Source organism: Marmota flaviventris, chromosome 1 (genome assembly GCF_047511675.1).
Source record: "Marmota flaviventris isolate mMarFla1 chromosome 1, mMarFla1.hap1, whole genome shotgun sequence".
NCBI lineage: Eukaryota > Metazoa > Chordata > Mammalia > Rodentia > Sciuridae > Marmota > Marmota flaviventris.
The window spans coordinates 208102754-208116310 of NC_092498.1; the positions used below are offsets into that span (position 1 = coordinate 208102754).

At 41.5% G+C, this 13557-nt stretch overlaps 2 protein-coding genes and 1 pseudogene across 2 annotated transcripts; 1 reads left to right on the top strand and 2 right to left on the bottom strand.

Annotated features, from left to right (window-relative positions):
• Positions 1 to 731: 731 nt before the first annotated feature.
• LOC139707132 (olfactory receptor 7C2-like) lies at positions 732 to 1688 on the bottom strand. The gene has a single exon (XM_071617190.1). It carries the CDS (start codon positions 1686 to 1688, stop codon positions 732 to 734), a length of 957 nt encoding a protein of 318 aa, XP_071473291.1.
• Positions 1689 to 7691: 6003 nt separating this feature from the next.
• On the top strand, positions 7692 to 9148 carry LOC139707157 (suppressor of cytokine signaling 6-like; annotated as a pseudogene).
• Positions 9149 to 11383: 2235 nt separating this feature from the next.
• On the bottom strand, positions 11384 to 12346 carry LOC139707177 (olfactory receptor 7C2-like). The gene has a single exon (XM_071617221.1). It carries the CDS (start codon positions 12344 to 12346, stop codon positions 11384 to 11386), a length of 963 nt encoding a protein of 320 aa, XP_071473322.1.
• Between the last annotated feature and the right edge of the window lie 1211 nt (positions 12347 to 13557).

The window sequence follows — 13557 nt, forward strand, 5'->3', positions numbered from 1 at the left end:
ATTCCTGTGTACATGAGTTTTCAAGACAGCATTCACTCAGTACTGTAAGTACACATCCCATCACTTCTGAGGACATATGTCAATCCAAAAGACCAGAAAGCAATGGCTGCAAGTTCTTGCTCATGTGAAGAAGGGGATGAATTTGATGTCACAGCAGCTGAGAGTACAGCAGTGGTCCCTGGACACTGATGTCCAGGCAGGGTGAGGAGAAGGTTGGGTAGAGGGTGTGTGTCCAGTTTCATAAGAGAAATGATTTCTAAAATTCTCCAGCACTGTAGAGGACAATAGTTCATAACAATTTATTACAAAATTTTGGAAAACTAGAAGGGAGGAGTGTGAAGTGCCCAGTAAAAAGAAATGATAAATGTTTTAGGAGATGGAAATGCCAATGACGTTGATTTCATCACTACACATTGTACACATACATTGAAATATCACACTGTGCCTCATCAACATATGCCAGTATTACATATCAACAAAAGTACAAATGCCCATACCTCAGTGATTGAAATGAAATTGCAATAAAAAGCCCAGCTGTATTCACACAAAACTACAATGATCAGCTAGATAGTGCACAGGTGATCCATTATGGTACATTCTAAACAATCTATGGGAATGAGCCCAAAGGAAGATGCAAAAAATAAGTTGCCATGAAATACACAGAGCAGAGGTAGTCACCCTTGGATGGAAGGGGTGAGGTCTCTTGTCTCCACTATGTTGCATACTGTGACTCAGGAGAGGTGTGCTTCAACACTTTCACTGAGAGGCACCATCTTGCTGAGGACTCTCCCCAAGGCCACCTTGATGTCCCTGTTCCTCAGACTGTAGATGAAAGGGTTCAGCATGGGGGTGACCATGGTGTATGTCACTGAGGCCATCATACTTATCCTAGAAGACAGTGTGGCTACAGAACTGAGGTAGACCCCAAGGCTAGTGCCATAGAACAAGGAGACCACCAGGAGGTGAGACCCACAGGTGGAGAAGGCTTTGTACTTGCCTCTGTCTGATGAGATCCTCAGGATGGAGGAGAAAATCTGAGAATAGGAGAAGAGGATGCCAGTGAGAGGGAAGACACCCAGGACGATGGCCACAGAGTACACCACTATGTTGTTGATGAGTGTGTCAGAGCAGGTGTGCTTTAGGATTTCAGGAAGATCACAGAAATAGTGAGGGATTTCTATGTTTGTGCAAAAGGACAGCCTCAAGATGGTCAATGCCCCAGGCAGGGCACCTAGAACACTAGTGAACCAGGACCCCAGAGCCATGAGCTTGCAGAGCTGTGGGCTCATGATGACAACATAGTGCAGGGGGTGACAGATGGCCACGAAGCGGTCATAAGCCATCACTGTCAGGAGCAAATTGTCCTGGCATGCCAACAAAGCAAAAAAATAAATCTGTGAGACGCAGCCTGCAAAGGAGATCACTTTACTCTGAGTCTGGATGTTCCTGAGAGCCTTGGGGATGGTGGTGGAGGTGAAGCCAATGTCAGCCAGGGACAGGTTGGAGAGAAAGAAGTACATGGGCGTGTGCAGGTGGGAGTCTGAGATGACAGCCAGGATGATGAGCAGGTTCCCCAGCACAGTGACCAGGTACATGGCCAGAAAAAGGCCAAAGAGGAGGGACTGAAGGTCAGGGTCATCTGTAAATCCCAGGAGGATGAAGTTGCCTGTTTGGTTTCCTCTTTCCATGGTGCTGGTGTGTTTTCCCAGGAGGAAGAGAAGGAACTCCAAATTCACTCCAAATAGGGATTCCCCAGGATGAACCCAGTGTCTATTATTGACACTTTGGGAACTCAAGAAATCATTTGTTTTGTCTTATCATCAGGTCTCTTTGCTGACAAGTTGCAATTATCATTGTTACTCGAAGATATTGGCTCTAGGTCAATGGTTCTCCATTGGCTGTCACCTGGGAACTTGCTAGAAATGTGCATCTTCTGGCTCTCAGGACCCCGAGTCTCCCATTCTGGGTGCAGGCCCAGCACTCTGTGTTTTAACAAGCCCCTGGGGATTCGGAGGCTCACAGCCACAGGAGGACCGAGGCTGCAGTGCCTGAGCCTCCCTAAGCATCCTCCCTCCCCAGCATCCCTGCTGGCTGCTCTGGGGTGTTCTGCCACAGGCCCATGGGAATGAGGGTGTCCTAGCTCCAGGCAGGTCTGTGAGGCATTGGAAGGCTTGTTGTTTTACTGTGCTGCTTTTCTGGAATTTCTACGTGTGTATCCCGACCTTTGGTGGCCCTTCTGCTAACACACATAAAAAACATTGCTATCATTAAGCCTTGTTTCCATTTCCTCTGAATTACCACTTTTCTTTTATGAATCCAACCAAACATGGGTTTTTCTAAATAAAGAAATCCTAGCATTTCTAAATGTAAAAGTGAATATTTGGGTATTTTCCATCATCTGATTCTCATCACATCCACTTATTCCACCACGTGGAAATGGCTCTTCAAATCCTGCCCATTCTGGACACCGACATTCTTTCTGCGTTTTCTTTGTGGCAAATGTAGTTTGGATCAATTTTAATTTCATATGTTCTTCTCTTCAGATGTAAATGGCCTCTGTCAGTTTTAAAAAATTCAGGTATATCCTTTGTCACATTCTTATAAATAAATGACTAAAAATGACCGTTTATCAGGTTGTGAGATCTTTGGTCCCATTTAAAAAAAAATGACTCTCTTCATATTTGAAAGTTGAGTATGACAAGTCATTTAGTATTATTTCCACTGTCATTTTATTCCTCTTACCTGACTATACTCATACATGAATTTAAGAATGACTAGGCTCTTTTGTAAGAACAGTATGTCTGGCATTTTTTAGAAATCCCCTCGAATTTATAAACCAATCTGGTAAAAACTGACATGTTACAATGTTCAGATTGTCATTCCAAGTACAGGAATTGACCTCTAGATATTTCTATTCTTTTATGGGCAAACTTTTCTTTTAATGAAAAGTAGATTGTGTCCATTTCTTTTAAGTAATATTGAGTATATTTTAGGTTTAATGCTCATAAGAATGATTATTCCCCATATTATAGCTCCACTGTTGCTATTATAGGCAGAAATCTTTTAAATTTTTTTTTCATTGATGAAGTTTCATGTAATTTTCTGGGTTTACTCATAAATTTTATGTTTTCTAAAAGTCTACTTTGACTAAAAAATATTAATTTGGAACACATTATCTCTCATTTTGGTTTCATTGTTTTGTTTCCAAAATCCAAATCCTTGTGAAGGTTTTGTGTAAGATAGGGAATTCTTCTACTTTTTCCTTTGTTTAAGCTAATAACCTTAGAGTTTTGTCATCAAATGTGATGCTCACTCTCATATTCAGGTGTTTATATTCAATATGTAATTTTAATGTCATTAACATGCATTTTTTTATTCCTGGATCATTTAGAGAGGCTATTTAAAGTTATCAATAAACCTGTCATGGTTAATTAACTATTTTGAAAATATAATGTTAAATCCAATCTGTATATTCTCAAATAAATTTCAAACATTTGATGTGGAACAAGAAACAATAGCAGCTAACTTAATGCCTATATTTCACATATAAGTATATGAATAATATAAATTTATACAGGGACATGTATTATCATTGAAAGTAGAAGTATTTCTGAATTAACAGTTTTTTTGGGGTATAAGTAAGAAAAGTTCAGTGATTGGATTGAAAACATCTGAAGGAGAAAAAGTGACATGCAGATAGTTAAGACACAAAAATAAATAACCTCCTTGTTTAAAGTTAATATCTTAGATTTATAAAGTCCTAATGATAAATTATAGAGAGACTAATGCATTTCTGGGAAAAGGGCATAGAATATTAGACATTTGTGAAAGGAAATATACAAAGGATATTAAATGCTTGAGATTTTCATTCTTACCATTAATGATGAAAGGGAAATGTCGAATAAGATCCCATCTTCTCTGAAGTCATTTAGAAGTCCTTGTTAAAAACAGTAGCTGCAAAATTCCATCATTAGAAATAGAAGACACTGCTGTGAGTACATACTTGTCAGCTTTTCTGGGTTGGAGAAATTTAAATCAGCAAATAGATGTTTGTAATGACACACATGCTTACATAAGAAAAGTTATCCTCAAGATTCACCAAGCAAGGCTGGGGATATAGCTCAGTTGGTAGAGTGCTTCTTCATATGCACAAAGCCCTGGGTTCAATCCCTAGCACCAGAAAAGAAAAAAAAAAAAAAAAAGAAAAAGCAAATAAAGACTCACTAAAGTCGTAGCAGAGACCATTACTGAGTGGTAACATGAATCCTTCTTTTTGGGGGGGCCGGTACCAGGGACTGAACTCAGGGCACTCGACCACTGAGCCACATTCTCAGCCCTATATTGTATTTTATTCAATGATTGGGTCTCACTGAGTTGCTTAGTGCTTTGCTTTTGCTGATGCTGGGTATGAATTTGCAGTCCTCCTGTCTCAGCCTCCTGAGCTGCTGGGATTACTGGCATGTGCCACCATGCCGGGCTTAAGAGTCACTGTCTAGTTTATTATTCTATCCTTAGGAAATACCAACTTTAAAATTTAAAGATATTGGTAATAAAACATCATAGGGCAAAACTAATTAAAGCAGAAAGGAGGAGAAAATAAAGATCCAAGCAGAATAGATAAATTAAAAAGAAGAAAGACTCTGGAACTGATAAAATAAACTCCGTAACTAATTCATTAGTGTCCACATATAAATTTCACAAATGAGACAGAATTCTGATGAAATGGACAAAAGGAGGAAGAATAGAAATGCCTAAAGTTGGAACGAGAAAAATGAACACAAAGTGAATAAAATGCTCAACCTTACAAGATAACACTCCTTATAACTCCAGGAGAAGAGAATGCAACTCTCTCATAACAGAATTTATTTCTGGGAAAATAACTGTCCAAAGTTGATGAAAGATACTAGTTCAATAACCAAAGAAAGAATGAAATAAATTACAAAATTTTCACCACAAATGCCCTGGCAGGGCCCTGAGGCAGGAGTAACACCAGAATTCTGCTTTAGGTAAAGAAGAAAACTACGTCTATCATCATTAATGTTTACCAGTACATTGGAAGTTTGAGTCAGTGCCATACAAGGAGCAAAAGAAACCAGGCATTGAAGGCAAAACACTCATTGTTTTCAGAGGAGGGACTGACTGCAGACGATCTAGGGTAGCTGCAAGGCTATTTTAAATGAGTGCGATTTTGCTAAGGCAACTGATACAAAACTAAGATGCAAAGAGTAGAAGCCACTCCAGGTGGCACCAGGAGCACAGAGAACATTCAGAATGTCTTGCAAATAGGGCTCCTATTTTTTAGCTCTAAACATGTCTATCACTGAATGAGAACTCAGTATTCTCTTTGTAACCTCTCTGCAAAGCCAAATTATTAAAAATAAAAATTAACAAAAAAGGAACTCACAAGAGATAAAAAGTGGGCATCCCCAAGCGCAGTCAAATCTGTTAGAAAATAGATCTCAAACATTTCAAATATTAACACCATTGAAAACTACCCGACAGGGACAGGAATATTGTAAATACCCAACAAATAAGAGTAATAATAGCTAGAACTTTCTCGAGGACCTATATTTATCCAGCCCTCACACTATGTTTAATATACCTTAGCTCATTTTTATCTTTGTTTACTTTTTATACAACATAAACAGAATTGTGTTAATGAAATCCAATGAGACAAATGAAGAGGTATAGATGCTCACTACGTGTTAAGAGACGACTAAAATTGTTCTCACGCACATCCCCCATTAATTAAATCCTCATATTACCTCTACAAAGTGGATCTTACTATTACCCCAGTTTTTCAGATGTGGAAAGGGAGACACAAACATTAGGCTGAGCATGTAGTAATGGAGAATGGATGAATGTCCAAGTGCTGTTGCACAGAAAAGAGGTCTCTTCTTGAGAGAGTGCATGAAATGGTAAGTAGAAGAGGTCAAGATGGAGAGCATTACAGATACGCGTCAAATAATGTGCAAATTACAAAGAACTATATATAAATAGAGGGAGACAGGAGGAGGAGGAAAGGGAACTGGGAAGGAGGTGAGAGGAAAACAGGAAGTACTGGGGATTGAATTGGGGCAATTATATTCCATGCTTGTCATGTCAAAACGAACACTGATACCGCATGTCACGATGACGTACTCATAAAAAGGGAAATTAAAAAAATGTTAACTTTCAACTAAATTAAATGGTATGGGCCCCCAAATTTCATTCTTCTTATTACTAGATCTATGTTACAAAAATCACCTGTGATCAATAATGTATTATACTTTAATTTCTGTCAATGAAACAATGAAGACATTAAAAGAAAAAAAATGGAGCGTCTTTGGTGGAGAAGGATGAAGGTACCTGCAGTGGCTGCCGCTGCTGGGTAGGAAACTTGAGACAAGCTGAGAGCTTGTTCAACCAGGAAGGTGAGAGAGCCTCAGAATCGGGTTTCACCAGAGAGACAGGAAGTAGAGATGTCGAGAGAGACGACAGGAGCTGACTGCACAGACGGCTCTAAGTGAGGGGCCCTCCTCACTGCAGTGTCCTTACTTAGGGCACCAATGCTCATCCTGTGAGGCTGTGCTGCTTCCTACCTGCTCCCACATCAGCAGCCCTGGGGTGAGCTCCTGCTCCTCCTTCTCTGGGTGATGAGGGTCAGCTCAGCCCTGATAAAGGATAGGAGGAGGCGTCAGGTGTGGTGCTCTTCAAGGTCCAGGTGAAGCCTCTCATTCCTGGCAGTGCTGAGCTGTGGGTGAGAGGATCACGGGGCATATTTACTATTTCCAGGGCCTGGGAGGTTGAATTCTCAGGAATGCTCATTAAATTAATTGTTGCACTGTTATCTATTCTCAGAACAATTGAGTTTCCATGAGTGAAAACAAAAAACAAAAAAACTAGAAAGGTAATTGTGCATGTAGCCAGTTTTGCATCACGTTTTTTTTTTTTTTTTCTCCCAAATATGTACATTCCTTCCCCTGGGGCACTGGCTCATGGTGTGCTTTCTCCCTGGACTTGATCTCAACTGATCCTTGGCTTTCCCCATGAGCTTTTCCTCAGTAAGTGATACAGAGTTTCCTTGTCTACACAGACAAGTGCAGACACCCTTTCCAAGCCCATGTGAGTCCTGAGCACCTTCACTGAGGGCTGTGGACAGGACCACCCTCCAACCACATGTGTTCCAAGATGTTGTCCTGGCATTTGTCCTCACTATTGAAGGTGCAGTGTAGACAGAGCATCAGGTGTGTAGTTACAGAGGTGAGCGGTGAGAGATGGGCTGACCGTACAGGCAGGAGTCTGCACAGGTGTCTAGGCTTTCCAGGTTCAGAGCAAGCTGAATACATGGCCTGAATATTCCAGTCCAGAGAGGAAGGACCAGCCTCACAATTCACAAAGCACTGATTTTTATGCTCCTAAATCAAGAATAATGAAAATGATTCCAGAAAATAACAGTGGGACCCAGACCATTTCTTTTGGGCTTGATGGAGTAGCCAACAGGGTTAGAAGGGAAGATCTCCCAGGTGGCAGGACTCACCTGATCCGTACCATATTCCTGGATTCATTCCCCATCCTTCCCCCTCAGGAATGACACCCTTCTGTGCTCACAATTGGCACAAAGTCATCAGGCCTATGGAACTGTATTATAGGAAGGGCTGTGTGAAATCAAATTTTGGGTCCCTTGGAAATAAAAAGGGAGGATACGCAGAATGCAACGTGTCCTTGGATCCTTGGATGTAGAAGAGAGGCAGAAAAGTCAGTGCCTGAGTGATGCGGTGTGTGGGGTTTCACTCAGCCATTGCTGCATTTGAATGGGGATGCAGAGCCCAGGCACCCAGGCATGTGGGCAGCCTCTAGACGTTGGAAAATATAAGGAAAGGGAGTCCTCCTCAGATCCTCTGAAGGCTCACAGACCTGCAGAAACCTTCATTTTATCCCATAAGTCCAGTTTGCACTCTGACCTCCTGGACTGTAGGACCATCCATTGGTGTTCAGTTTAATCTCTGAAGTTTGCTGGAATTGGTTCCATCCGCAATAGGAGGGGAGGACACATCGTAACCCTGACCTTTATGTTTCAGGCTGGGTCTGTCCCCACTACAAACTAACTCTGCTCTTAAGAAGCTGAGCATACATATTGAAAAGGCAACTTGGCCATGTTTTTCCCTCACAAAGAATAACTGGGAAAGATAATTTTAAAAAAGAGGAGTACATAGAGAACACTTGTCCTTCTCTTTATGAAAATCTGAATGAAAGCTCTACTCGCCCAGGCGGTGTGGACTTGGTTTAAATCTGAATAGAAACATCAATGAAGCAGAACAATAAAATACAAACTTAATAAAATGAGAAGTTACATAAGTGGCATCAAATATCAATGTAGAATCAGGTAGACCAGGGCCTAGTGGCTGATCCAGAGATCTCTGTGGACCAGTCAGTGAATGGCTTGTTAGTTGGCACTACAGGAGTCATGTTACAGAGACCCAGAGTATCATGAGAGTTCCCTTCACTGTCACCATTGCTATTCTAAAGCACACTAGTTAAATCCAAAGGACTTCAGTGGGCTCATTGGCACAGATGCCCATGTGGCTGAATGTATGTGCTGTTCTTTGAGTTTTGATCCTAACTCTGCCCCTGGGGTTGCAAGAGTTTGACTGTGCAAAGCAGTGGTCCCCTGGTTGTGACACGTCTTACAGAGGAGATGAAGAAACTTGCAAAATAAGCCTGGTACTGGGGCCACACACTGAGAAGCAGAGGGGAAGTTAGCCAATGTTCCAGATGGTTCCTTTCTTGTTCGGGATAGTTCCATTGACTGTTATCTTCTAAGCATGAGCTTTCCTTCCCATGGAAAAACACTACCAACTAGAATGGAGAACTCCAATGGTAGGTTTATGAACAATCAGATGTGGAAGGACATGTGTCCATAATTGATCTAATGCAGCATCCAGTCAGGGACTCTGAAAATGGAGCTTTTTGTTATTGAACGTCTCAGTGCCTGGATCTGCAATCTGTGCCATCAGACTGACCAATCAATCCAGTGTCGAGGTTCAGGCAGGTCCTTCTCTGCAGTACCTGTGTCTTTCATTATACCTCTGTCTACAAGGATAGACCTAATTCAGAAACGACTTTGACAAACAAAATGAAGAACTATTTCTAGGAGAAGCACTACTGAAAGATTGAGATCCTGATTTTGCACTTTGTGAATAAGAAAAAGAGACTGAAACACAATTTATTATCCGTTTGTTTAGGATTCGGGAAGTGTCTCAAGGTATCTTGTGTTTATTTTGGTTCTTAAAAGGTATGTCTTGAGGTTCTAGAAGTGGAAATTATCTTTCATTAGTGTGCAGAAAAATCACAGTGTGAATTATCAGATTCTCCCTGATGCCCTCCCCCAGTTCTTTACTGTCATTTTTATTCATGAAAGGCACACTTCATGTATCTTCAACCCTGAGTGAATGAATGAAGCTCACAGATGGAAAATTGCTTTGTCTTTTAAAATGATCCAATTTCAGAAGTCAGTGTTGAATGAACATGTGAAAAAACAATTTACAGATACACCGAAAAGACTTTTAAATATCATAGTTTAAAAAGATTCATTGAGAATTAGGAATGAACTTCATAATAGTTAATGGGATGCAAATCTGACACACATCTTTTATAACAATCTTTTATAAATTATTTTTGGTTGTGTTATTATAACAATGCAACAGACTAATACATCAAATAAAAGAGACACTGGGAAATCTAGTGATGGGATGTTTATAAAACATGGAAATAGTGCTGGCACCTGCTGAGGGTTGTTGTTATTAATATCAGCATTAGTAACTCTGAATTTCTTTTTCAGCTCAAAATCTTTTATTCAATTTATAACTTTGCATTTTCTCTTCCAGATTCTATTTTACATTGAACCATCTGCTGAGCTAGTTTTCACTCCATTTGACAAATATTCACTGAGTAAAAATGCTTTTCCACAACAGGATGAGGCATTGTGGCTGTGAAAGAGCCAGTTCTCAAATTCAAGGAATCTGTACAGAGGGTGAGTAGAAAAATTCCACAGTCAGTGTGATGGGAAGCACAGTAGGAATGATTTAAAGGGGAAAACATTGAGTTAATTCATTCACACCACCTCAGGAAATGTTCCTGTAAATGAGTTTTCAGGACAGCATATGCACAATTTACACACCCTATTCTGAGGATATATGTCAATCCAAAGGACCAGAGCAAAGGCTGCAAGTTCTTGTTCATATGCAGAAAGGGATGAAGTTGATGTCCCAGAAGGCGAGAGTACAAAAGTGGTCCCTGGAAATCAGGCAGGGTGAGGAGGAGGTTAGTTTCAGGGTGTGAAGCCCAGTTTTATAAGAGAAATGATTTCTAAAGTTGTACAGCAAGTAGAGTGCATGGGCTCTCTCTTGTTCAGCAGGGAGGTCCACAGAACAGGGTAGAGGAGAGTGTGGCTGTGGAGTTGCTATTCAAGACATCCGGAGATCAAGCAGGAAGCAGGTCAATTTTATGGCCCAGTTACCATGTATATATTCTCAGGAAGTAGCCAGGCAGGTTACAGGCAGCCACCAATGCAATTTCTTGCTAACTGTCCTTACAGCGACCAACCGAGGGACAGGCTGTGGAGCAAGTGCAGGGACTGCAATACATGGCCTCACACCCAGGGCTGTGCCTACAGGGTAAGCAGTCTGCCACTCACATGCCTAGTGTTAGGGGTGTGGCCTGCCACTCTGGCACCCTTAACATATGCCATGTATGCAGTACTCCATGACCTTGTCCCCAGAGTAGAGGACAATAGTTCATAACAATTGATTATGTAATTTTGGAAAACTAGAAGAGCATGAAGTATCCCAGTGAAAAGAAATAATAAACATTCCAGGAGATGGAAATACTGATTACTTTGATTTTATCACTACATGTAGCATGCATGCATTGAGATATAACATGGTGCTCCATCAACAAATGCCAGTATTTTGTATCAATAAAAATACAAATACCCACACCTCAGTGTTGGGTAATCACAAATTAAAAATCCCATTTGTATTCAAACAAAATTACAATGACTGGTTAGATAGTGCATAGGTGATCCAAAATGTTGCAATAGGAACAGTCCCTAAGTAGGAACAAACCCTAAGGATGATGACAAAGCCATGAAAATATGCTCATCTTCACTAACAATCCAAGGCAGTGCTGTGGATTAGGTATGTGGTATTCCCATAGTTCAGATGTAGACAAGGCAAGAACATTCAGAGGTGAATTGATTAGATCATGGAGCTTTAGATTAATTGCTGGATTAATCCACTAAAATGTATTAATGAGGTACCCTAAAATACACCAAGCATAGGTAGGCAGAGTCTTACATGGAGGTTTGGGGCTCCAGGGTCTTCAGTATGATGGACATTATGATTCAGGAGAGACGTGCATCCACCCTTTCACTGAGAGGCACCATCTTGGTGAGGACTCTTCCCAGGGCCACTTTGATGTCCCTGTTCCTCAGACTGTAGATGAATGGATTCATCATGGGGGTGACCATAGTGTACATCACTGAGGCCATCAGATTAATCGTAGAAGACTGTGTGGCTACAGAACTGAGGTAGACCCCAAGGCTACTGCCATAGAACAAGGAGACCACCAGGAGGTGAGACCCACAGGTGGAGAAGGCTTTGTACTTGCCTCTGTCTGATGAGATCCTCAGGATGGAGGAGAAAATCTGAGAGTAGGAGAAGAGGATGCCAGTGAGAGGGAAGACACCCAGGACGATGATCATAGAGAACACCACAATGTTATTAATGAGTATGTCAGAGCAGGTGAGCTTCAGGATTTCAGGAAGATCACAGAAGAAGTGAGGGATTTCTATTTTTGTGCGAAAGGACAGCCTCAATATTGTCAAGGTATCTGGGAGGGAGCCTAGGACACTGACCATCCAGGACCCCAGAGCCATGAGCAGACAGAGCCGTGGGCTCATAATGGCCACATAGTGCAGGGGGTGACAGATGGCCACAAAGCGGTCATAGGCCATCACTGTCAGGAGCAAATTGTCCTGGCATCCAAACAAAACGAAAAAATATACCTGTGAGACGCAGCCTGCAAAGGTGATCCCTTTGCTGTGAGTGTGGATGTTCCTGAGAGCCTTGGGGATGGTGGTGGAGGTGAAGCCAATGTCAGCCAGGGACAGGTTGGAGAGGAAGAAGTACATGGGCGTGTGCAGGTGGGAGTCTGAGATGACAGCCAGGATGATGAGCAGGTTTCCTGTGACTGTGACCAGGTACCCAGACAGAAGCAGGCCAAGGAGGAGGGACTGCAGGTCGGGGTCATCTGTGAATCCCAGGAGGATGAAGTTTCCAGCTCCTGTTTGGTTTCCTCTTTCCATGGTGCTGGTGTGTTTGCTCTGAGGAGGGAGAGAAGGAACTCCAAATTCCCTCCAGCTAGGGAGGCTGAGGCAGGAAGACTGCAGGTTGAAAGCCAGGCTCAGTATCTTAGTGAGATCCTATGTTAAAATAAAAAATAAAAAGAGGGTCTGGGCATGTAGCTCAGTGCTTAAGTGCCCCTGGATTCCATCCCTGGTACCCTCTCTCCACCCCACCCCGTTCTCTCTCCCCCAAATAAGAATTTCAAATAGAGATTCCCCAGGATACCCCAATGTCTTTTATTGAAATTTTGTGAACTCAATAAATTATTTATTTTATCTTATCATTTGTCCTCCTGGCTGACAAGTTTCAGATACCATTTGTATACCCCCCAAAAAACAAATCAAGTCATGGTTCTATGTCAGTGCTTCTCAAATGGTGTTCCCAGGAGTACCACCTGGGCATCACCTGGAATCTTGCTGAAATGTGCATTCTCATGCACACCTCACCTGACCACCTGAACCTCCTGCTGTAGGTATGAAGCTGCCCTCTGTGTCTTGAGAAGCCCTGTCAGGATTCGGAGGCTCACTCCTGCTTAGGAACCAGGGCTCTGGACCTTGTCTGCATCCCCACCCAATCCTCGTTCCCCAGGTGCTCTGCTGCGTTCTGCTTCATGCTCATGGGAATGAGCATCTCCTAGTTCCAGGCAGATTGCTCTGCCATGTAAAAGCTCTCTATGTTACTGTGGTTCTTCTCTCTGATTTCCTCAAGTCCTATCCCGTGGACCTGTGTGGTCTTTTTGCTAGAAATATCAGCATCTTCTGGTATTATTATTATTCTTAATTCTATTTCGTTTTAATTTCCATTTTAACCAAACATATTGAAGAAACATGGAATTTCTAAGTTTAGAAATCTTAAGAGTTTCTAAATGTAGGCATGAATCTTACACACATTTAAAAAAAAATCACATGAAAATATTCCATCATGGTGAAATGGCTCTTCAAATCTTGCCCATTCTGGACATATGGTTTTCTTTATGAGTGAGATTGTTAAAGTTAATTTTAAGTTTATACTTTCTTCTCTTACGATAATCTGCAAATGACTTCTGTCATTTTAAAAAAATTCAGGTATTTCCTCTGTCACATGCATATAAATGATTGACTTAAACTGACCATTCATCAGGCTGCCAGATTCATAATGTAAAAAATTGTACATCTGCATGATGTACTTAAAA

Excerpts from the sequence above, each read along its gene's own strand:
- LOC139707132 (XM_071617190.1), bottom strand. The coding sequence starts at position 1,688 with ATGGAAAGAGGAAACCAAACAGGCAACTTCATCCTCCTGGGATTTACA.
- LOC139707177 (XM_071617221.1), bottom strand. The coding sequence starts at position 12,346 with ATGGAAAGAGGAAACCAAACAGGAGCTGGAAACTTCATCCTCCTGGGA.